This window comes from Cydia fagiglandana, chromosome 24 (assembly GCF_963556715.1).
Source record: "Cydia fagiglandana chromosome 24, ilCydFagi1.1, whole genome shotgun sequence".
NCBI classification, from domain to species: domain Eukaryota; kingdom Metazoa; phylum Arthropoda; class Insecta; order Lepidoptera; family Tortricidae; genus Cydia; species Cydia fagiglandana.
The window spans coordinates 5,213,751-5,239,665 of NC_085955.1; the positions used below are offsets into that span (position 1 = coordinate 5,213,751).

At 44.7% G+C, this 25,915-nt stretch overlaps 2 protein-coding genes across 2 annotated transcripts in view; one reads left to right on the plus strand and one right to left on the minus strand.

Annotated features, from left to right (window-relative positions):
* The window catches only part of LOC134676164 (unextended protein), a 304,119-nt gene that overhangs the window by 188,681 nt on the left and 89,523 nt on the right, over positions 1-25,915 (minus strand). The window lies entirely within an intron of this gene.
* LOC134676198 (U5 small nuclear ribonucleoprotein 200 kDa helicase) overlaps positions 1-25,915 on the plus strand; it is a 67,172-nt gene that overhangs the window by 33,084 nt on the left and 8,173 nt on the right. Inside the window, exons 21-35 of the mRNA XM_063534527.1 lie at positions 523-658; positions 1,612-1,843; positions 3,661-3,838; positions 5,179-5,285; positions 6,826-7,050; positions 8,051-8,164; positions 9,764-9,831; positions 10,523-10,703; positions 12,214-12,429; positions 14,171-14,271; positions 15,332-15,462; positions 17,541-17,680; positions 19,061-19,297; positions 21,451-21,632; positions 21,763-21,934. Of these exons, the coding sequence (XP_063390597.1) occupies positions 523-658; positions 1,612-1,843; positions 3,661-3,838; positions 5,179-5,285; positions 6,826-7,050; positions 8,051-8,164; positions 9,764-9,831; positions 10,523-10,703; positions 12,214-12,429; positions 14,171-14,271; positions 15,332-15,462; positions 17,541-17,680; positions 19,061-19,297; positions 21,451-21,632; positions 21,763-21,934 (2,420 nt within the window). The remainder of the gene's footprint in view (positions 1-522; positions 659-1,611; positions 1,844-3,660; positions 3,839-5,178; positions 5,286-6,825; positions 7,051-8,050; positions 8,165-9,763; positions 9,832-10,522; positions 10,704-12,213; positions 12,430-14,170; positions 14,272-15,331; positions 15,463-17,540; positions 17,681-19,060; positions 19,298-21,450; positions 21,633-21,762; positions 21,935-25,915) is intronic.

Sequence of the window (25,915 nt, forward strand, 5' to 3'; positions counted from 1 at the left end):
GACTAGAGGAATATTGTCAAAGTAAAAGCGGCCTACTTTGGCCTACTCTCGAGTAGATGGCGATACTTTTTGACATTTAACTGTGTTAATCATTTGAAGTAAATGTACGGACTACATAATTTACTTTGATAATATTCCTCTATTTTCAAATTCTCTTTAACTGTAGTGATAGTCGATATTAACTTACATTTATAGACGGGTCTATCGCGAATTTATTTTACCTTTATTTACCGACATTTCGACACAGGTTTCACTGGTCGTTAATAATATTTAAAAAAATCGCGATAGGTCTATAAATATGAGTTAATATGTGTTCAAAACGCGAAAGTTTTAAATATTATATTTATATGAGCCTAGAGTGTCCCACTGCTGGGCAAAGGCCTCCCTCCTCCCTTTCCATGTATCCCGGTTTTGACCCGTCTCCCACCAGTTCCTATCAAAGGCGTCAAATATATAGTCTAATAAGGTCCATCAAAATCGCTGCAGGTTATTCACGGTCTGACTCTATATTATTTCCCATAGGATACACGTATCTATACATTCGGATGCTTCGGGAGCCGGCGTTATACGGTATATCACCGGAAAAGAAGCAGGAAGACAATCTTCTGGAGCTGCACAGAGCTGATCTGATACACACCGCCGCCAGTTTACTAGACAAGTATGTACCTATTAACATGTTATGTTTCACTTCGTGTTGTAGTTATACTCCTCTTGACCAAAGAGACTGCTACCTACAATTGGCATCATGACAGCAACAAAGAATTATGGAAATAATGGTTTCAAAACGCGCTGGTGGCCTAGCGGTGAGAGCGTGCGACTTGCAATCTGGAGGTCGCGGGTTCAAACCCCGGCTCGTACCAATGAGTTTTTCGGAACTTATGTACGAAATATCATTTGATATTTACCAGTCGCTTTTCGGTGAAGGAAAACATCGTGAGGAAACCGGACTAATCCTAATAAGGCCTAGTTTACCCTCTGGGTTGGAAGGTCAGATGGCAGTCGCTTTCGTAAAAACTAGTGCCTACGTCAAATCATGGGATTAGTTGTCAAGCGGATCCCAGGCTCTCATGAGCCGTGGTGAAATGCCGGGATAACGCCAGGAAGAAGGAAGAAGAATGGTTTCAAAACTTTCAAAGATTCAAAGAATTTTATTTGCATAGAACACAGTTATGAGAAGTTGTTAAAAAATAAAAGATGTCAGTGCATTCAGATTCCTTGTTCAATGAAATATATATGTTATATATTATAAACATTAAGATTATTATAGCTCAACAAAATTAAAAAAATCTGCGGAAATAATTCGTGTAGTTTTACATACTAAAAGTCCTCGAGGGAGGGTGTGCTGAGGGCGTGGGGGGGAGGCGTTGGGTGACCTGCATGAGCATGTCGGGCCATGCTCAGTGTAGGGTTCCGTAGTTACCCGTCCGTCAAAATAGATTATTTGCCAAAACTCAAAAGCGGCTGGACCGATCAGGTTCGCTATATTTTTCCTTGAAAGTCATTACTAAGCTTTACTTTCAAGATTTTATTCATATTTTTGGACCCATGATTCAAGTAGAGTACTCATTGCTCTAGTATTTATACTGTATTTAATCCCTCTACATCTTGCAGAGCCGGTCTTATCAAATACGAGCGTAAATCCGGCCACTTCCAACCCACCGAGCTCGGCCGCATCGCATCCCACTTCTACTGTACCTACGAAACGATGCAGTCCTACAACCAGCTGCTAAAACCAACGCTGGGAGAGATTGAACTGTTCCGAGTGTTCTCCCTGTCGGCTGAGTTCAGGAATATAACCGTTAGGGAAGAGGAGAAACTGGAGTTACATAAGCTGATGGAACGAGTGAGTTTTTTTCGTATTTTAGTCGGCTACAGTATCAATTAGCCCCATAAGTGTAAAAGTAGCTTTTTACCTGCCAAGTTAGTTATCTACTGCACTTAAGAAACGATGCAGTCCTATAACCAGCTGCTAAAACCAACGCTAGGAGAGATTGAGCTGTTCCGAGTGTTCTCTCTGTCGGCTGAGTTCAGAAATATAACTGTCAGGGAAGAGGAGAAACTGTAGTTACATAAGCTGATGGAACGAGTAAGTTTTTTTTCATATTTTAGTCGGCTACAGCATCAATTAGACCCATAAGTGTAAAAGTAGCTTTTTACCTGCCAAGTTAGTTTTCTACTGCACTTAAGAAACTATGCAGTCCTATAACCAGCTGCTAAAACCAACGCTGGGAGAGATTGAGCTGTTCAGAGTGTTCTCCCTGTCGGCTGAGTTCAGGAATATAACCGTTAGGGAAGAGGAGAAACTGGAGTTACATAAGCTGATGGAACGAGTAAGTTTATTTCATATTTTAGTCGGCTACAGCATCAATTAGCCACATAAGTGTAAGAGTAGCTATTTACCTGCCAAGTTAGTATTCTACTGCACTTAAGAAACTATGCAGTCCTACAACCAGCTGCTAAAACCAACGCTGGGAGATATTGAACTGTTCATAGTCCAGAGTAAAAATCCCAACAAAACATAAATGTGAAATGGGACCCATGTTAAATTTCATCCCACACATTCTAAATGTCATTAATTCCCCAATAAATTGTTACTTGCAGGTACCATCGCCCACACTCAACTGTATATCCGTGGACCATATGCCTTTTGTAATAAGGTCCGGGGATGTTGCGGATGCAGATTATTTGACATCCGCGGATGCGGATATTTAAAACCTCACATTCGCGGATGCGGATGCGGATGTCAAGATTTGGTACTTAAAAAACGTAAAATGTTACATTTTTAGCATTTTTTATTTAAAAAAAGAAACGTTTAGTATTTGAGCAAGAATATAAGTGCGTTTTATTTAATAAACAGTAACTTGGCCGACTTTTCGGGATCTAGACGATTTCGTTATACATATAAAATAATTAATAACGAAATTACTTAGCACTTACGCCGCCGGCGCCGCCGCTAATACGTTCCTGTTACCGACTTGGACGACATCCGCATCATGCGGATGCTTCGTATCGATTTTATGCGGATGCGGATGTTCCGCGGATGCGGATGTTCCGCGGATACGGATGTTCGCAACATCCCTGATAAGGTCCACCGATGTACAGTTAGGAGTGTTGCTGTTTGTAACAGTCACAGACACACACACACACACACACACACACACACACACACAGTCACAGTCTCCTTACAGAGGGAGTTATAAATAACATTAAACTGCACCCCTTGATCATAAGGTCTTGATTTACTTGCTTCACTCGATAAACAAATGCGGTTGGATAGGACCAGAATTTGGCAATAGAATGAATCAATGTGGAATGAAGAATTAATGAAATATGAATAAATGAATGAATGTGGAAAGAATTAATGAAAGAAGGCTAACAAAGAGAATGTATAACGGAGAAGTAGGAGGAGTTGGAAGGGGTAGCACTCGACGGACTTTCTCTGATCAAATCGGGGAAATTCTGAAGAAAGGCCAGGTCAAGAGCACCCTAAACCGGCGAGCGCGTATAAGGCATATTATAAAAGTGAAGGAAGCGAAAGAGGTATATCAGCTCAGGATCGTAGCAAGTGGAAATCTGTGGTCTCTGTCTACCCCTCCGGGAAATAGGCTTGATTATATGTATGTATATATGTAGAATTTACCAATATGTTTTTGTTCTCAGGTACCAATCCCAATAAAGGAAAGTATAGAAGAGCCGTCAGCCAAAGTGAACGTGCTGCTACAAGCGTACATATCGCAGTTGAAACTAGAAGGCTTTGCCCTAATGGCGGACATGGTTTACGTTACCCAGTCAGCCAGTCGCCTGCTCCGGGCCATCTTCGAGATAGTGCTGCACAGAGGTACGTGCATACAACTATACATACATACAGTTGAAACTAGAAGGCTTTGCCCTAATGGCGGACATGGTTTACGTTACTCAGTCCGCCAGTCGCCTGCTGCGGGCCATCTTCGAGATAGTGCTGCACAGAGGTACGTACATACAACTATACATACAGTTGAAACTAGAAGGCTTTGCCCTAATGGCGGACATGGTTTACGTTACTCAGTCCGCCAGTCGCCTGCTCCGGGCCATCTTCGAGATAGTGCTGCACAGAGGTATCTACATACAACTATACATACATACAGTTAAAACTAGAAGGCTTTGCCCTAATGGCGGACATGGTTTACGTTACTCAGTCCGCTAGTCGCCTGCTCCGGGCCATCTTCGAGATAGTGCTGCACAGAGGTACGTACATACAACTATACATACATACAGTTGAAACTAGAAGGCTTTGCCCTAATGGCGGACATGGTTTACGTTACCCAGTCCGCCAGTCGCCTGCTCCGGGCCATCTTCGAGATAGTGCTGCACAGAGGTACGTACATACAGATGTAGTGTATAATTATTTTCTTTCGTATTTTCACGGAAACTTACGAACGTGTCTTGCTATTTCAGTCAGTCTCGGTACAAGAAGTACTGATACGAAGGGAAACAATTATGCACTACATTCTGTACACAGTAGCGTAGCTAGGGGGGTGTCCGCCCCAGGTGTCACCCATTTAGGGGTGACACCCGACCGTGAACATCAGTAGTGCCACCTATAAAAATTCGTAAAATGAAAACGATGGAGTAAATCCTGAGCTTTAACACAAATTACATTTACTCTTTTTAAATATATTTTACAATTTTGATTGAATTTTGGGGTGACACCCACAATTTCCGCACCGGGTGCCACCCATGCTAGCTACGCCACGCGAGGACATAAATAGTAGGAAATTTGATTCTCTACAAGTTTGGTCCTCACAATTTTTCTTCTAGGATCGATATTTTGGAAATTAAATTTTAAGTCCTCTTCATTCATGCCGTAAAGTTGAAAATAAACGCTCGCGCTGAAAATAAAAGTCGCTTTTTTCAAATTTAATTTCCAAAATATCGATCCTAGAAGAAAAATTGTGAGGACCAAACTTGTAGAGAATCAAATTTCCTACCATTTATGTGCTCACGGTTTTACTGTGAAATCAAAAATGGCCGAGTTATTCAAGAAAACCGTTTTTCGAATATACACAGGAGCCTGATTCAGTCTACTTTTTGAATTTACACTCCCAGCGACCCCCCCGAGGGACCTACGAAAAAATAAATCCAAGAACTGATTATTCACAGGTCAAAATCTATAATGACTGAACTAACATTATTTGACAGGCTGGGCCCAGTTGGTGGACAAGACGCTGGCTCTCTGCAAGATGGTGGACCGACGCATGTGGCAGTCCATGTCACCGCTTAGACAGTTCCGAAAGATGCCTGAAGAGGTAAACCTTATTTATTATATTTGTTATTGACCAATATTGGGTATTGCTGCAATGTTCTGCTGCCAAAGTGCAGGACTACTAACCACTTGACCGTCCGACGATAGCATAGTATCCGAAAAAAATATGCTCTTAACCGTCCGCGGGAACCTTACTATCCAAAGGGGTGGAAGAAAGATTTGATTTCAGAGCCATCTAACGGAATATTTCGGCATTATTTACTAATTCTCTTGATGCGACAACGTAGCCTAACTAAATAGCTTTAAAAAAAATTTGATGGCAGTGTAGTTATAATTTTTGTAGAAAGTTGTGAATGCGCTGCGCGGGGCGTGCGTCGCTAAAACACCCCGGACGGTTGACAGGAAAACAGCCTCGCGGGCCGGACGGTTGAGTGGCTAAGCTAGCTAGCTAGTAAACCATAGATTAACTTATATATATATATATATATACATACTGTGCCTTAAACTGTTTTTTGACAAGTTTTCACAGACAATAAAATATGACATTGATATATCAAGGCGGTTTGTTAACAAGGGCCTACCGGGAAACGCGAAAATCTAAATTTAGTTATCTGCCTCTTTATCGCTCGAATATGCAAGAGTGATAGAGAGGTTAGATAACAAAATTTGTATTTTCTTGTTTCTTGGTAGACCCCAGATTATGTGTACAGTACACTTTATAAATAATGGCACTTTATAAATTTATTTATGTAATTTGACGACCGGGCTGGCCTAGTGGGTAGTGACCCTGCCTATGAAGCCGATGGTCCCGGGTTCGAATACTGGTAAGGGCATTTATTTGTATGATGATACAGATATTTGTTCCTGAGTCATGGTTGTTTTCTATGTATTTAAGTATTTATATATTATATATATCGTTGTCTGAGTACCCACAACACAAGCTTTCTTGAGCTTACCGTGGGGCTCAGTCAATTTGTGTAAAAATGTTCTGTAATAAAAAAAAATGGGTCTATAATGCTGACATTTCTAATATAAGCTACAAGCTGTACAATAACCATACTGTCAAAGCAGTCATCCTGGCACATTTTATTTCTTATTTGCGCTTTTTGCATCTCTCTCCTAAATGTGACAAACGAAAACATATTGCATAATATCTAGTTGACTCTAAGGGTCTCCCCACGTTATACCGACGCTGATTCGGCAAAAGCCGATAGAAGCCATAATTGCAGCCAAAATTGTAATATTTATTTACATATTATATCTAATCTTATCTGTAATTGTATATCTACTGATGTATAAAATGAAAATTTTTTTGAATCATCATCATCATCATCTCAGCCATAAGACGTCCACTGCTGAACATAGGCCTCCCCCATTGAATAAAAAATATAAATTGAAAAAAAGGTCTGCCTGCGCAATAAAAGCGAAAAAGTGTGCAATAAATGAACTGGTTTGCAACAAACGATTTTAAAAAAGACGTCTATGCATCGGCAGGCGATGGCTTTTGCCGATTCTGCGTCGATATAGGTATGTAGGGAGACCCTAATGCCTCTCTTCGTTTAACTTGTAACTGTTTTTCACAGGTGATAAAGAAACTCGAAAAAAAGAACTTCCCCTGGGAGAAACTCTACGAGCTCGGCCCCAACGAGATAGGAGAGCTGGTCCGAGCGCCGAAACTCGGCAAAATGATACACAAATACGTCCACCAGTTTCCGAAACTAGAGCTGTCCACACACATACAACCGATTACGAGAAGCACGCTACGAGTGCAGCTTACCATCACGCCTGACTTCCATTGGGATGAAAAGGTATATTATTGACAATTTAGTTTGACATTGATATTTAAAAATGTCTCTGACAAAATTGGCTGTACATTTTTTCAAAAATCTGTTAAGTCTAATCGGAGATAATTAAACAGTTAGGGAAGGTCTCCAAGACTGTTTTTGCGTAGCGTCACGGAATCTGTTAGCTGTCCTCAACGGCTCTTAACAAAATCTATCCATATCTAGGAAAAATCATTAAAAATAAGTGCTTCTCCCATACTACTTTTAACAGTTTGACCGCCAGAAAAACTTCAAACGACGCGCGCAGCTACGACTCAATATTAACCTTATTTATTTATTTAATCTTTATTGCACAAAAGTTAACTTAAAGTGCAAAAGGCGCACTTAATGCCATAAGGCATTCTCTACCAGCCAACCTTCGTGCATTCTTACAAGGTTCATGATGCGCACCCCGCACGATAGGCGTGACGTTCACACATAACACTTATGTGCGTTTTCGTACGTGTTCGGTCGAGAAAAATTCGAATGAAAATGTGTGACCAACCTGTGTTTCTATCCATTTCATCATCACCCTCACATTATCCCGGCTTTTTGCCACGGCTCAGGGAAGCCTGGGGTCCGCTTGGCAACTAATCCCGAGAATTGGCGTTATCCATTATGGTGTATTAGAATAGAATAGAATAGTTTTTTATTCGTAAACACACAGACAACAGACATACATAGAAAAAACATAGTGAAAAATAAAGTGTCACAAAATGGTCCCATCTCAGCATGTTGCTGGCGACTTCCAGCGCTGATCTTCCGATTAGACCATCAAGTGAGAAATAATCACGGAAGGTAACAGACAAAAAAATAAGTAAAGAAACATAAAATAAACCGAAAAATAGATTACACACATTTTACACAGCTAATACAAAAAAGAGATGAATTAAGTACACGGATTAACCGATCGAACTTGTACCATCCGGTCGGGTCACATCGTGGCGCGGCATTAAGCGCGCATAACTAGCTATTATGTTAACAGATCCACGGTCAGTCGGAGGCGTTCTGGATCCTGGTGGAGGACGTGGACTCCGAGGTGGTGCTGCACCACGAGTTCCTGCTGCTCAAGGAGAAGTACTGCAAGGACGAGCACACGGTAACTAATATTGTATAAAAAAACCGGGCAAGTGCGAGTCGGACTCGCGTTTCTAGGGTTCCGTACATAAGTCCGACTCACGCTTGACTACACATTTCTAATAGGTTTTCTGTCATCTATAGGTAAAGAAGTATTTTTTGTTTTTAAAATTATAAAAAAAATTATGTATTTTAAAATTATAAAAAACATGTCCATCTTTGGGTCACTAATTTACATATGTGAACCAAATTTCAACTTAATTGGTCCAGTAGTTTGCGAGAAAATAGGCTGTGACAGACGGACAGACTGACGGACGAGTGATCCTATAAGGGTTCCGTTTTTTCCTTTCGAGGTATGGAACCCTAAAAATATTTATTCAGATGAAATAAACCCTATTTTATAGATTTTTTTCTTCTGTCAAACTGCAGGACAGTTTGTTGGCAGAGGGAACTCCCTTAAAACATTGATGGGTAGAAGCTAATTGCCTAATTAATTGTTAACTTAAGTACATCTTATTGCTTATGGTGGTAACTTTAATTTAATTTTGTTTAATATTAAGCATTTTCATTTATAATTTAAACATCCTAACTGCTTTACATTACCGCTTATGTTAGGGGTCCATTTTTCGAACGGTATTCAACTAAGGGTTCATTTAGACGATGCTAGAACTCGCATGCGAGTTTCATTACATTGCGGTTTTTGATCGGTCGATGGAATTGGACGTAACCAACAGTCCGCAATATAACTAAAATCGCATGCGAGTTCGAGCGCCGTCTAAATCAGCCCTTATATTATTAGTAATATATCCCTTTCCGACGTATTGGTATGATGGAAAGGGACAAACGATTATTAACGGCTTGTCAACTTTAGTAAACGTTTATGAATAAGGGGGTTAGTCCATTGATGTGTTTTGACGACCGGTCTGGCCTAGTGGGTAGTGACCCTGCCTGCGAAGCCGATGGTCCTGGGTTCGAATCCCAGTAGGGGCATTTATTTGTATGTTGATACAGATATTTGTTCCTGAGTCATGGGTGTTTTCTATGTATTTAAGTATTTGTCTCCTAACTCTTTTAAGAGACTACTTAAACTCCATTTCTTATCTCTTCCTTAATACTTTTATCTGGTTACTCTTTCTCTATGGCTGGCACTGCTATATTATATTATATTATATACAATATATGTATTTATTTATGTATGTCTATGTAAGTATGTTTATGTATTTTTATTCTGTTTATTTTTATTTTTTGCATGGTAATTTGTCTGTTTTCGATGTATTTAGTGATAAGTTTCTTTCATTGCATTTGCAACACCTACTGACATATGTAAATTTATTAATTTCCGCTACCCAAAGGTTGTCTGGAAGAGATCGCTTTTTAGCGATAAGACCGCCTGTTGTTTACCTCTGCCTGTATTTCTGTTTTCTTTTGTATTGTCTTCTTTTATTGAGGTGTGCAATAAAGAGTATTTGTATTGTATTGTATTGTATATTCTCTGAGTCTGAGTACCCACAACACAAGTCTTCTTGAGCTTACTGTGGAACTTAGTCAATCTGTGTAAGAATGTCCTATAATATCTATTTATTTTTATTTATTTATTTATGTGTTTTTTTTTTTGTTTTAGGTGAAACTGTTCGTGCCAGTGTTCGAGCCTCTTCCGCCGCAGTACTTCCTTAGAGTCGTATCTGACAGGTGAAAAAATTCAGTATTTCTAATATTTCTAATTATAATATCAGACTAAGTGAATTATCTATTAATACATTTAAGAATTATGTAAACTTATTTCTAAAGCTTATTTTTTTACATCTATATCTGTATTTTATTTCTAAGTAAACAGTTAAAAATACATTACATAAAGACTACAGACTAAGTTAATGTTTCGTATAATGTTTCAATGTTTCTAATATTTCTAATTATAATATCAGACTAAGTTAATGTTTCGTATAATGTAACTCTTGCAACTTGTGTTTAGTTTGAATTGCTAGTTACAGTTATATTTCGTTTTTTTTAGCATTAGAAAAAACTTGAAAGAAGGTAAGCGATCTTGACATGTCTTTTAATTGAAAAACGCTTTTTAAAAATCAGTAACTATTACTTATGAAAGCAGAAGAATATAAATGATCGTATTAGATTCATAATTGTTACATATTTGTCGTAACTTATTTTTAAAATGTGTTTTTCAATTAAAAGACACATCAAGATTGTTTACCTTATTTCTAATGCTAAAAAAACTAACTATAGTTGTATTTTATAAAATGTTTGATGTTTTGTTATTATTTTTGCTTGTATGTAAATCCATTGTTGACGTGTAAAAGTGCCCTTGTGGCCTATTTGCTGAATAAATGATGAAGTTTGAAGTTGGTGAATTATTTTTTGTTACCAGATGGATAGCAGCAGAGACACAGCTACCCGTCTCCTTCCAACATCTGATCTTGCCCGAGAAGAATCTGCCACCTACCGAGCTGTTGGACCTCCAACCTTTGCCTGTCTCCGCTCTGCGGAACCCTAAATTTGAGGAATTGTACAAAGAGACTTTCAAGCAGTTCAACCCAGTGCAAACACAGGTATGTAATCTTTAACAAACCAAAGAGAATTTGAAATAGAGGCGGATTATCAAATTATGTAGCCACAGTAAATTTACTGCCATCTTTTGACAGAAGATTAAAACTTTTAGAACGCCATTTGACTTTGATCCTTATTTTTTCTCTAATATACTGTGTTAAATTTGTTAAATATCAAAAAGTAACGCCACCTACTCGGGACTAGGCCAAAGGTATGGTGCAATCTTTTTGACAAAGGCGCATGTCGCAGAATGTTGTTTATTAGAATTTTGTATTGCATAATGTTACTTGGTAGAAATATAATTTGACAGAAATACTTTTGGCATACTGCTTTTCGCATAATAATACTTCGCAGAATTTATTTTCGCATAATATTATTTGGCAGGAAACCCAAACCTAACCCACTTCGAAAATTCTGCCAAATGATTATTATGCGAAATTACTATTATATAAAGTTTTTCTGCGATACGTGTTATGCGAAGTGTATTTCTGACAAAAATTATTCTGCCAGATGAGGGTAACCCCTCTATTATGCAAAATCCTTACAGCATTTAGTAACTGGAGACGTCATGGCTGTCATTTTGTGTACAAAACAGTCTGCCGATTTTTGCGGGCGGACGTCAAATATTTTGCTATTTCTACATGATTTGTACGTAACGTACAAATAGCCATGTCAGTCCATACAAAAGCTTGCACAATTATGCAAGGTTTTCGGCAGAGGGGTAAGCCCTTAAAGGCGACTCCAGATTTTTTTAAATATTGGGGACATCTTACACAGATCGACCTAGCCCCAAACCAAGCATAGCTTGTACAGTCGCCATCAGATATATGGGAGCGGCCGAGGTGCTCAAAAATATATGAACACGCACTCTACCGCCTTGACAATAGAGGCGTGTTCAGATATTTGTGAGCACCTCGGCCGCTCCGATATATCTGATGGCGACTGTACTATGGGTACTAGGCGACGATATAAACATACTTATAAATTCTTATATTATTTGATATTTATTGAAATTAAATAAATTATAAATACATACATACATAGAAAACAACCATGACTCAGGAACAAATATCTGCGTTCATCACACAAATAAATGCCCTTACCGGGATTCGAACCCAGGACCATCGGCATCGCAGGCAGAGTCACTACCCACTAGGCCAGACTGGTCGTCATTCGTCGAGTTATTAAATGCTCTAAGGCCAAATCCCATATTAACACGCTTTTATTAGGTCGACCTGTATGTAACTATGTAATGGAATCTAAGGTAACTTATTTAACCATCTTCCAAGGATCGTAGCGTCATGTAAATTGGCAGCTGTATGTAGATCTGATGACAATACAATAATATGGTACTGTAGAACTGATCAGATGATGGAGCCGGAAGATATGAACTGAAACTTCATGATGGAACATCGTATCATAGCTGTGTTTAGATAAAAGCGTGTTTTTCTAGTGTTTTTTTAAACTATTAATTTATTTTATAGCTTAGTTAATGATGATTTCACTGTCCAGGTGTTCAACGCGGTCTACAACACGGACGACAACGTGTTCGTCGGCGCTCCATCCGGCTCCGGCAAGTCTGTAATCGCCGAGCTGGCGTTACTGCGGCTGCTGGCGAGCAACGCCGCGGGCAGGGTCGTGTATCTGCTGCCCAAGGACGCGCTGGCGGACATCGTGTTCTCCGACTGGTACCATAAGTTCGCCACGCCTGACGGGTTCAACCTTAAGGTCGGTACCACATTGCTATTTGCTAACTAGTCTGTAATCACCGAGCTGGCGTTACTGGGGCTGCTGGCGAGCAACGCCGCGGGCAGAGTCGTGTATCTGCTGCCCAAGGACGCGCTGGCCGACATCGTGTTCTCTGACTGGTACCATAAGTTCGCCACGCCTGACGGGTTCAACCTTAAGGTCAGTCACACATTGCTATTAGCTAACTAGTCGGTGATGGCCGAGCTGGCGTTACTGCGGCTGCTGGCTAGCAACGCCGCGGGCAGAGTCGTGTATCTGCTGCCCAAGGACGCGCTGGCTGACATCGTGTTCTCCGACTGGTACCATAAGTTCGCCACGCCTGACGGGTTCAACCTTAAGGTCGGTACCACATTGCTATTAGCTAACTAGTCGGTGATCGCCGAGCTGGCGTTACTGCGGCTGCTGGCGAGCAACGCCGCGGGCAGGGTCGTGTATCTGCTGCCCAAGGACGCGCTGGCCGACATCGTGTTCTCTGACTGGTACCATAAGTTCGCCACGCCTGACGGGTTCAACCTTAAGGTCAGTCACACATTGCTATTAGCTAACTAGTCGGTGATGGCCGAGCTGGCGTTACTGCGGCTGCTGGCTAGCAACGCCGCGGGCAGAGTCGTGTATCTGCTGCCCAAGGACGCGCTGGCTGACATCGTGTTCTCCGACTGGTACCATAAGTTCGCCACGCCTGACGGGTTCAACCTTAAGGTCGGTACCACATTGCTATTAGCTAACTAGTCGGTGATCGCCGAGCTGGCGTTACTGCGGCTGCTGGCGAGCAACGCCGCGGGCAGGGTCGTGTATCTGCTGCCCAAGGACGCGCTGGCCGACATCGTGTTCTCTGACTGGTACCATAAGTTCGCCACGCCTGACGGGTTCAACCTTAAGGTCAGTCACACATTGCTATTAGCTAACTAGTCGGTGATGGCCGAGCTGGCGTTACTGCGGCTGCTGGCGAGCAACGCCGCGGGCAGGGTCGTGTATCTGCTGCCCAAGGACGCGCTGGCTGACATCGTGTTCTCTGACTGGTACCATAAGTTCGCCACGCCTGACGGGTTCAACCTTAAGGTCAGTCACACATTGCTATTAGCTAACTAGTCGGTGATGGCCGAGCTGGCGTTACTGCGGCTGCTGGCGAGCAACGCCGCGGGCAGAGTCGTGTATCTGCTGCCCAAGGACGCGCTGGCCGACATCGTGTTCTCTGACTGGTACCATAAGTTCGCCACGCCTGACGGGTTCAACCTTAAGGTCAGTCACACATTGCTAACTATACAAAAATCTTCTTCTACATCACACAAATTTTGACCCCTCCCCCCCTCATTGTCACGTCCCTTTGCGTGCACGACCACAGATAAGATAATGGCTTGAATTTTGACAACCCTAAATATCCGAAAGGGATAGTGCCATATATTAGAAAGGGATAGCATGATTCGACCCTGAACCGCTGTCAAACTTCGGGTTTGTAGGAAGTGTCCTTTCTGTACGTACGTACTATTATTTATTCTGTGGATCGAGTAAGGAATGTGTAGATCCGTCGGCGCACCTCGGTGCAAGACGTGGGTTTCGTCATTACCGAATTAAAATGGAGTTGGGCGGGACATGTTGCTAGAGTGATAGTGGACTAAAATGTTAACAGAATGGTGGCCGCTTGTGGTACTGGCGCCCCCTATGCAGAGTTTCGCGTATTATTCCCTACGATGCACTACAACAGTAGAATGTTTTTGAACAGGTGGTGCAACTAACTGGTGAGACGGCGACAGACCACAAGCTGCTGAACAGGGGGCAGATCATCATTACGACCGCGGAGAAATGGGACGTGCTCTCGCGCAGGTTAGTCACTACTATTACTACATCTTATACAGGGCATTTTTTGAACAACTAGCCTATTGTGCGAGGTGATTAGGTAGGCCATACTGAACAACTCTATCTGTGGGACCAACCCCGAAAACCCAAAAATAAATTGTGCCTTCCCATAGAAAACGTCGGCATCCACTCGACCAAAATGTATGAAACGGTCAAATAACTTTTTGAGATTTCGGAGTTGGTCCCATAGAAAAAGTGGTTCAGGATGGCCTTTATAATCACCTCGCACAATATGGCTGATTGTTCAAAAAACGCCCTGTATAACTATTAAATTAAAAATTACTAGCACCCCGCCCCGGCTTCGCACGGGTTAACAATTATACACCTAAACCTTCCTCAAGAATCACTCTATCGATAGGTGAAAACCGCATGTCCGTTTAGTAGTTTTAGAGTTTTTCACGAACATACAAACAAACAGACAGACGCGGCGGGGAACTTTGTTAGGGTTCTGTACCCAAAGGGTAAAAACGGGACCCTATTACTAAGACTCTGCTGTCCGTCTGTCACCAGACTATTTCTCATGAACCGTGATAGCTAGGCAGTTGAAATTGTCACAGATGACGTATTTCTGTTGCCGCTATAATTAACAACAAATACTAAAAACAGAATATAATACATATTTAACCGTACAACAAACGTGATTATTTTTCCGTCTTTTGCGTAATGGTACGGAACCCTCCGTGCGCGAAACCGACTCGCACTTGGCCGGTTTTTTTTTAATTTGAAATTTTATAATCTTCAAAAGTAACTACAGGTAGTAACTTTTTTCCTCCAAAGAAAAAGAAAAAGGATTTCGCGGTTTCGGGGTAAAGTTGCTCAGTATAATCCCAAAACCTCCCTGGCAACGGGAATGCAGTTATTTTTTAGCCACCGTGTATAATGCAACCTTTTTAGGGTTTTGTACCTCAAAAGGAAAAAACGGAACCCTTATAGGACCACTCGTACGTCTGTCTCTCCCCCCCCCCCCATTATTTCTGAAACTACTGGGTCTAAAATTATGAAATAAACCGTTTTTTTTTATTGTCAGATGGAAAGTGCGAAAAAGCGTGCAATCAGTGTCCCTGTTCATTGTGGATGCGCTGCAACTACTCGGAGGGGACGAGGGGCCAGTGTTGGAGGTGGTCTGCTCCCGGATGCGGTACATATCCTCCCAGATCGGTAAGTCATCTTCTACGATAGGCTTTTTTGTTTATCTCCTTGTGTCCCAGGCATTAAAAACGACGAAAACACAATAGTTATTTGTTTTACAAGGGGGCAAAGTTGTTGTTTAACCGCTCGTGCTAATATTGATACCCGAGCAAGCGAAAGATTCCAAAATTGAACCACGAGCTTAGCGAGTGGTTCAAAAAATGGAATCTTGAGCGTTGCGAGGGTTTCAAAGCACGAGGGTTAAACAAAATTTGCCCCCGAATGAAACACAAAATTTTTCACCACACCAACCCGAAGCAAATATTAAATGAAAAATATCAAACCAAATCAAATCCAAATGAATGTTATTAAATATTTATCATCCTAAATCATCATTTAAAAGTAAATTCTACCAGCAAACTTAAGAAAACAACTCAAAATTTGCATTTGATTACTTTGCCTCACATGTGAATAAAATGCAACTTTGCTATCAGTTTTTGAGGTGCAAAGTAAACCTTTCCGAGCTGGTGTGGTGAAAATATACAAACAACACACACAACAACCACTAACACCCAATGACACTACCACACAAACACACTAATAGACAAACGTTACTACCGTATAGAAGAGTTTTTCAGCGACAAAGATGTTCAGTGTGCATAAGTTTTCTTTATATTGTTATTTATTGAAGTGAAAACTTCTTTAGCGGCGCTGGGCACTTTCTGAGGTGGGGAAAAAATGATAAACTCGAGACAGCGTAACGCGATCACGTGACCGTAACGTTTAGATAGCCACTCATTTAGATGGCATTTAAATCAATAAAGAAAAACTCAATGACATTACATGAAAAAGGTTCTTATCTTGTACGGGTTGAAATACGAGGATCTCACAGTTACATTCTAACTTTATATCACTCAAATATAATTCAATAAAGCTACATCGTGATGAAATCGCTAATAAAAGTGAACTCTAGTACTGGTGAATAAAACTCGAAATATCATGACCAAATATATTTATGCGAGGTCTGCAAGGTAACTTTACAATTTCTATTCGAATTTTAAACAATTAACGCTACAAATTTGAATTTCGAATTTTAAACAAGCTCACTGACTGGAACTGGAACTAAAGTTTTTCAATAGAAAGGAGGATGGGTCAATTATACATAGAGCTGCAGACATTTTGGACTAGTCATTGAGTTTTCACTTCTGTCGGCACTCCCGGAATGCAACCCGTTGTTTTTTATTTATTGTAATTAGGATAATCTGGGCCTTATCTATGAAAAGGGACCTTATTGTCGATGGCGATTACGCCGCACAGCGTCGCGCGGCATTGTATTTATAACAGAGCATCATTAATAATGGCGTAAACGCCATCGACAATAAGGTCCCTTTCCATAGATAACGTCACATTTAGTATTTAAGTTCTAGCAAATAAGTTTTCTGCCGGGTTTCATAATATGATGTGTATAGTTTTGTACACCTGTATTATTTAGCATGAATAAATGAAATGAAATCTCTTATACTTCGTTTTTTTTAGCATTAGAAATAAGGTAAACAATCTGGATGTGTCTTTTAATTGAAAAACACAATTTAAAAATAAGTTACGGCTAATATGTAACAATTATGAATCTAATACGATCATTTATATTCTTCTGCTTTCATAAGTAATAGTTTTTGATTTTTAAAAAGCGTTTTTCAATTAAAAGACATGCCAAGATCGCTTACCTTCTTGCAAGTTCTTTCTAATGCTAAAAAAAACGAACTATAATCCTATGAGTTTTCACACTTTAACCCTTTACCAGGCTAAGGTATATTTATTTTCCTTCAAATTTGGGTTCTATTTTCGATCAGTAAGACTGACATTCGATTGTAATTTTTGAACTGTCAGCCTGGTAAAGGGTTAAAGTATCACTTCAGTTTGAAAATACTACCCTACACTACGACTTAACGTCACACTACAGTTACCCGTTCTTTAGTCAATTTAATTTATTTTCTATTACTAATATTAATAAATGCAGAACAATGATACAATACAATACATAATAAATGTCAACTAAATTTAATTTAATTTAGTTAAATGACTTTAACTAGGTACATTCTTGTGTACAGGTCGTCAGATCCGCATAGTGGCTCTGTCGCTCCCTCTGGCGGACGCGCGCGACGTGGCGCAGTGGCTCGGCTGCAATTCCAACGCCACCTTTAACTTCCATCCCAGCGTCAGACCGTTACCTCTGGAGTTGCATATACAGGTCAGTTAATAGGGTATTTGACTACTAGCATAGAGAAATACACGGTGTAACACGAGGAAACAGAATAATTTTAACAGCGTATTCTTGATCATATTTAGAGACAAAAAAAAACAAGTTTTTATTGATACATAGTGTAAATTGCCTTTTTGATGGTAATGTTGCTGCTATTGGACGTAGTCTAAATATCCTTATTGATCTTGGAGGATATAACCAACGGAGACGCCATGTCTAAAATTTTCGGTACAAAATAGTCTGCCGTTTTTGCGGGGGAGGGGCACATCAAATGTATAGGTACGTCATGTCAGATAAACGTCAGTCCATACATAAGGTTGACATGTGGTTGACCATTGGCCGCCTATTTTCGACAGAGGGGAACGCCTGTTAATGGCGGCTCCATTGTTAATTACTCCGAGTTATTGATAGATGTCAAAAAGTGACACGTAACACTTTGCAAAAAGTAGGTTTTACGAAAAAAAGAAGAGAAGAAGAGAGACTGTCCTCTACTTAAAACCAGATAATTATTAGCTAAAAAAATGTGAAAATCAACAATACAAGTTTACCAATAACATTTATTTATTTTTTATGTACAAATACATTAAAAAAATTGAAAAATCAAAACAAAAAAAAATATTTGCTGTCGAAATTGACCTAAACTCATATTAAATTTTTTACTTCTTCTGGCCTCAGAAATGCGTGGTTAAAATTATTCGGTTTCCTCGTGTTACACCGTGTATAGTAAGAATAGAGTGCTCACTCCATACATCACTTTTGGTATCAAAACGGCTATTATTTTCGCAGTCGACATCTAGCATCGAGTAGCGGAATTATCTACTACGATTACGAAAATAATAGTCTTTTTGGTATTAATACTGAAGTATGGAGTGAGCACATAAAAACATGTATCTTGCGCAATTGGAGCAGAATAAATCATAATCTTCATCGACTATTACTCCTACTACTAGTAGTCAAATTAGTGTCTTTGTTCGAATTCCAACTGTTAAAACGACTTGTCACTATGGAATTTATATGAAGCACTAGCATGTAACGTCACAATCAAATAGTTTTATATAAAACCCATATAAAACTATTGGATAAAATTATTTGAAAATAGAAATTGTGTCTAAAACTAACTGCTGTCTACGTTTCTATATTAATCTTCTCTAATTGTGCTTTATTTCATGCATGGTGTAAAATAATTTATTTTAAATACAGTCAAATACCTTATTTATACTTGGTCAAGCAGATCTTGTCAGTATAAAAACGCGGCAAATTTGAAAAATGTAGGCGCGAAGGGATATCGTCTCATAGAAAATTGGTTTTTGCGCCTTTTTCTACTGACAAGGTTTGCTTGACCAACTATAACTGAGCACATGTGTCCAGGGCTTCAACATCCCGCACGCGGCGTCGCGTCTCTCGTCGATGACCAAGCCCATCTACAACGCCATCGCGCGGCACGCCGGCGCGCGCCCCGCCGCCGTGTTCGTGCCCTCGCGCCGGGACTCCCGCCTGCTGGCGGCCGACCTGCTGGCGCTAGCCGCCGCGCAGGGCAAGGCCGCCAGGTTCCTGCATGCCAACCAGGAGGAGATGCAGAAGTACCTCGATAAAATACAGGACAAGGTAGATGGAACACCTTCTGACGTCTGTAGCGTATCTAACAGAAGTGTTCGTGCCGGCGAGGGGAGACTCGCGCCTGCTGGCGGCCGACCTGCTGGCGCTAGCCGCCGCGCAGGGGAAGGCCGCCCGGTTCCTGCACGCCAACCAGGAGGAGATGCAGAAGTACCTCGATAAAATACAGGACAAGGTAGATGGAACACCTTCTGACGTCTGTAGCGTATCTAACAGAAGTGTTCGTGCCGGCGAGGGGAGACTCGCGCCTGCTGGCGGCCGACCTGCTGGCGCTAGCCGCCGCGCAGGGGAAGGCCGCCCGGTTCCTGCACGCCAACCAGGAGGAGATGCAGAAGTACCTCGATAAAATACAGGACAAGGTAGATGGAACACCTTCTGACGTCTGTAGCGTATCTAACAGAAGTGTTCGTGCCGGCGAGGGGAGACTCGCGCCTGCTGGCGGCCGACCTGCTGGCGGTAGCCGCCGCGCAGGGGAAGGCCGCCCGGTTCCTGCACGCCAACCAGGAGGAGATGCAGAAGTACCTCGATAAAATACAGGACAAGGTAGATGGAACACCTTCTGACGTCTGTAGCGTATCTAACAGAAGTGTTCGTGCCGGCGAGGGGAGACTCGCGCCTGCTGGCGGCCGACCTGCTGGCGCTAGCCGCCGCGCAGGGGAAGGCCGCCCGGTTCCTGCACGCCAACCAGGAGGAGATGCAGAAGTACCTCGATAAAATACAGGACAAGGTAGATGGAACACCTTCTGACGTCTGTAGCGTATCTAACAGAAGTGTTCGTGCCGGCGAGGGGAGACTCGCGCCTGCTGGCGGCCGACCTGCTGGCGCTAGCCGCCGCGCAGGGGAAGGCCGCCCGGTTCCTGCACGCCAACCAGGAGGAGATGCAGAAGTACCTCGATAAAATACAGGACAAGGTAGATGGAACACCTTCTGACGTCTGTAGCGTATCTAACAGAAGTGTTCGTGCCGGCGAGGGGAGACTCGCGCCTGCTGGCGGCTGACCTGCTGGCGCTAGCCGCCGCGCAGGGGAAGGCCGCCCGGTTCCTGCACGCCAACCAGGAGGAGATGCAGAAGTACCTCGATAAAATACAGGACAAGGTAGATGGAACACCTTCTGACGTCTGTAGCGTATCTAACAGAAGTGTTCGTGCCGGCGAGGGGAGACTCGCGCCTGCTGGCGGCCGACCTGCTGGCGCTAGCCGCCGCGCAGGGGAAGGCCGCCCGGTTCCTGCACGCCAACCAGGAGGAGATGCAGAAGTACCTCGATAAAATACAGGACAAGGTAGATGGAACACCTTCTGACGTCTGTAGCGTATCTAACAGAAGTGTTCGTGCCGGCGAGGGGAAACTCGCGCCTGCTGGCGGCCGACCTGCTGGCGCTAGCCGCCGCGCAGGGGAAGGCCGCCCGGTTCCTGCACGCCAACCAGGAGGAGATGCAGAAGTACCTCGATAAAATACAGGACAAGGTAGATGGAACACCTTCTGACGTCTGTAGCGTATCTAACAGAAGTGTTCGTGCCGGCGAGGGGAGACTCGCGCCTGCTGGCGGCCGACCTGCTGGCGCTAGCCGCCGCGCAGGGGAAGGCCGCCCGGTTCCTGCACGCCAACCAGGAGGAGATGCAGAAGTACCTCGATAAAATACAGGACAAGGTAGATGGAACACCTTCTGACGTCTGTAGCGTATCTAACAGAAGTGTTCGTGCCGGCGAGGGGAGACTCGCGCCTGCTGGCGGCCGACCTGCTGGCGCTAGCCGCCGCGCAGGGGAAGGCCGCCCGGTTCCTGCACGCCAACCAGGAGGAGATGCAGAAGTACCTCGATAAAATACAGGACAAGGTAGATGGAACACCTTCTGACGTCTGTAGCGTATCTAACAGAAGTGTTCGTGCCGGCGAGGGGAGACTCGCGCCTGCTGGCGGCCGACCTGCTGGCGCTAGCTGCCGCGCAGGGCAAGGCCGCCAGGTTCCTGCATGCCAACCAGGAGGAGATGCAGAAGTACCTCGATAAAATACAGGACAAGGTAGATGGAACACCTTCTGACGTCTGTAGCGTATCTAACCGTGGAGACAAGCCTTAGTCATTGTGGGGCTTAGTCAATTTATGTAATAATGTCCTATAACATAAATAAATACGAAACCTTCCATTCCAGATGTTAAAGGAGACCCTCGCAGCCGGCGTGTCCTACCTCCACGAGGGCGTTGACCCCGACGACCGGCGCGTGGTGCAGTTCCTGGTGTCGAGCGGCGCCGTGCAGCTGTGCGTGGTGGCCGCCGAGCTGGCGTGGGCCTTCGCCGCCCACGTGCACACTGTGATAGTGTGCGACACACACACGTGAGTTATTACTAAATATATTTTAATAGCTCTGTGAGCTGTAGAACCCTCCCGAACCCCCTTATAGCTGCGCCATTTAGTAAACTTTCCTAAAAGTAGACTCCTAATATGTTGTATTTCTAATTCACAGTTACAACGGCAAACTGCATACATACGAGCAGTACCCGATCACGACCGTGCTACACATGCTGGGCCGCGCGTGCCCCTCCTCGGAGGACGAGCACTCCGTGGCCGTGCTCATGTGCCGCGCGCACCACAAGACCTTCTACACCAAGCTGCTGCTCGACTGTCTCCCGCTGGAGGTATGTAGAGAGGGACACGTCTCTAGAGGACCAGCACTCCGTGGCCGTGCTCATGTGCCGCGCGCACCACAAGACCTTCTACACCAAGCTGCTGCTCGACTGTCTCCCGCTGGAGGTATGTAGAGAGGGACACGTCTCTAGAGGGCGAGCACTCCGTGGCCGTGCTCATGTGCCGCGCGCACCACAAGACCTTCTACACCAAGCTGCTGCTCGACTGTCTCCCGCTGGAGGTATGTAGAGAGGGACACGTCTCTAGAGGACGAGCACTCCGTGGCCGTGCTCATGTGCCGCGCGCACCACAAGACCTTCTACACCAAGCTGCTGCTCGACTGTCTCCCGCTGGAGGTATGTAGAGAGGGACACGTCTCTAGAGGACGAGCACTCCGTGGCCGTGCTCATGTGCCGCGCGCACCACAAGACCTTCTACACCAAGCTGCTGCTCGACTGTCTCCCGCTGGAGGTATGTAGAGAGGGACACGTCTCTAGAGGGCGAGCACTCCGTGGCCGTGCTCATGTGCCGCGCGCACCACAAGACCTTCTACACCAAGCTGCTGCTCGACTGTCTCCCGCTGGAGGTATGTAGAGAGGGACACGTCTCTAGAGGGCGAGCACTCCGTGGCCGTGCTCATGTGCCGCGCGCACCACAAGACCTTCTACACCAAGCTGCTGCTCGACTGTCTCCCGCTGGAGGTATGTAGAGAGGGACACGTCTCTAGAGGACGAGCACTCCGTGGCCGTGCTCATGTGCCGCGCGCACCACAAGACCTTCCACACCATGCTGCTGCTCGACTGTCTCCCGCTGGAGGTATGTAGAGAGGGACACGTCTCTAGAGTGCTACGGGTAGGCGGAGAGGAAATTAAACAAAGAGTTAAGAAAAGTAACCAATTTATTCTCCGCCGCAAGCACACGAATAGGTCGTAGGGTAGGGTCCTAGGCCGGTACTGATTTTGCTCCGAGGTCAGTTCCACCACGCAAGTACTCCCCTGAAGCTGCCGGAGCCACTGCGGGTTTGGAGACGGAGACGGACGAGCTGAGGGACGTCAGCTGGGCCGCTCAGGAACTGCCGGCTGGTCTTCACGGCTACGGTTCTAGCCGTAACTAGGCTCCCTGGAATTTATTTCCATAGTGTGAAGAGAAGTTCTTTATATGTCTCCGCTGACTGTACCCGGCACGGCAAGAAGCAAAGCAGGAAGCAGTACTGCGTGATGATGATGGTGAAAGTTTGGTGATGTGCGGAATGGTACAGTCAGACGGAGTTTACACTTTGCACTGATGTTAAGTTTAAAAGAACAAGTTATAGAACAAAACTGAGTATAGGAATCTAACGGTCAAAATTTGAATTTAAAAAAGTACTGGAAATTAAATTAACTCATAGACTTTAAATAAACACAATTTAGCAATTAAAACGAGATGAAATAAGAGTGAAATGTATGCAAGAGTACTTGAATTAAGTGGCAAGCAAAATCACACAAAGAGGTAGCATAGCGAAATAGCCGTTACAAATAACATTTAAATCTACCTGCTTAGAATAAGCGTAAGAAATGTTCAACACTTACCCAAAGGGGATTTTAAACACTAAAAAATGATTCCATTTGCACTAAATGAGTGCAGGAACGGAATGAATAAATATAATCGTACAAATTCATTCTCGCCGGGCACGACAGACGTCGCTGCGCGAAGGCAAGCGAGCGTGCGCCGGCGACGAAAGCTAGATCTGTCCTGCCCTGATCGACTGGCGCGCGGGCCCGCGCGGAGAGAGGGTCCGCGGGACGGGGACGCCGCTAGCCGGTTTACGTCGAACAAAAGAGTGTTGCTCGAAGTACAGTGAGTCGCAATTAGAGGGAACAGTTTTGTATAAATAATATTAAAGTGATATTATTTTAGTGTATTTAAGACAAGTGATTATTATTAAAGTATTTATATTTTAATGCCATATAAGTTATTTTACAATCTAATTTAATTTTATAAATGTAACCTAGGTTACGTAACGTATCTACGTTACAAGAGGGCGAGCACTCCGTGGCCGTGCTCATGTGCCACGCGCACCACAAGACCTTCTACACCAAGCTGCTGCTCGACTGTCTCCCGCTGGAGGTATGTAGAGAGGGACACGTCTCTAGAGGGCGAGCACTCCGTGGCCGTGCTCATGTGCCGCGCGCACCACAAGACCTTCCACACCAAGCTGCTGCTCGACTGTCTCCCGCTGGAGGTATGTAGAGAGGGACACGTCTCTAGAGGACCAGCACTCCGTGGCCGTGCTCATGTGCCGCGCGCACCACAAGACCTTCTACACCAAGCTGCTGCTCGACTGTCTCCCGCTGGAGGTATGTAGAGAGGGACACGTCTCTAGAGGACCAGCACTCCGTGGCCGTGCTCATGTGCCGCGCGCACCACAAGACCTTCCACACCAAGCTGCTGCTCGACTGTCTCCCGCTGGAGGTATGTAGAGAGGGACACGTCTCTAGAGGACCAGCACTCCGTGGCCGTGCTCATGTGCCGCGCGCACCACAAGACCTTCTACACCAAGCTGCTGCTCGACTGTCTCCCGCTGGAGGTATGTAGAGAGGGACACGTCTCTAGAGGACCAGCACTCCGTGGCCGTGCTCATGTGCCGCGCGCACCACAAGACCTTCCACACCAAGCTGCTGCTCGACTGTCTCCCGCTGGAGGTATGTAGAGAGGGACACGTCTCTAGAGGACCAGCACTCCGTGGCCGTGCTCATGTGCCGCGCTCACCACAAGACCTTCTACACCAAGCTGCTGCTCGACTGTCTCCCGCTGGAGGTATGTAGAGAGGGACACGTCTCTAGAGGACCAGCACTCCGTGGCCGTGCTCATGTGCCGCGCGCACCACAAGACCTTCCACACCAAGCTGCTGCTCGACTGTCTCCCGCTGGAGGTATGTAGAGAGGGACACGTCTCTAGAGGACCAGCACTCCGTGGACGTGCTCATGTGCCGCGCGCACCACAAGACCTTCCACACCAAGCTGCTGCTCGACTGTCTCCCGCTGGAGGTATGTAGAGAGGGACACGTCTCTAGAGGACCAGCACTCCGTGGCCGTGCTCATGTGCCGCGCTCACCACAAGACCTTCTACACCAAGCTGCTGCTCGACTGTCTCCCGCTGGAGGTATGTAGAGAGGGACACGTCTCTAGAGGACCAGCACTCCGTGGCCGTGCTCATGTGCCGCGCGCACCACAAGACCTTCCACACCAAGCTGCTGCTCGACTGTCTCCCGCTGGAGGTATGTAGAGAGGGACACGTCTCTAGAGGACCAGCACTCCGTGGCCGTGCTCATGTGCCGCGCGCACCACAAGACCTTCCACACCAAGCTGCTGCTCGACTGTCTCCCGCTGAAGGTATGTAGAGAGGGACACGTCTCTAGAGGACCAGCACTCCGTGGCCGTGCTCATGTGCCGCGCGCACCACAAGATCTTCTACACCAAGCTGCTGCTCGACTGTCTCCCGCTGGAGGTATGTAGAGAGGGACACGTCTCTAGAGGACCAGCACTCCGTGGCCGTGCTCATGTGCCGCGCGCACCACAAGACCTTCTACACCAAGCTGCTGCTCGACTGTCTCCCGCTGGAAGTATGTAGAGAGGGACACGTCTCTAGAGGACCAGCACTCCGTGGCCGTGCTCATGTGCCGCGCGCACCACAAGACCTTCCACACCAAGCTGCTGCTCGACTGTCTCCCGCTGGAGGTATGTAGAGAGGGACACGTCTCTAGAGGACCAGCACTCCGTGGCCGTGCTCATGTGCCGCGCGCACCACAACACCTTCCACACCAAGCTGCTGCTCGACTGTCTCCCGCTGGAGGTATGTAGAGAGGGACACGTCTCTAGAGGACCAGCACTCCGTGGCCGTGCTCATGTGCCGCGCGCACCACAACACCTTCTACACCAAGCTGCTGCTCGACTGTCTCCCGCTGGAGGTATGTAGAGAGGGACACGTCTCTAGAGGACCAGCACTCCGTGGCC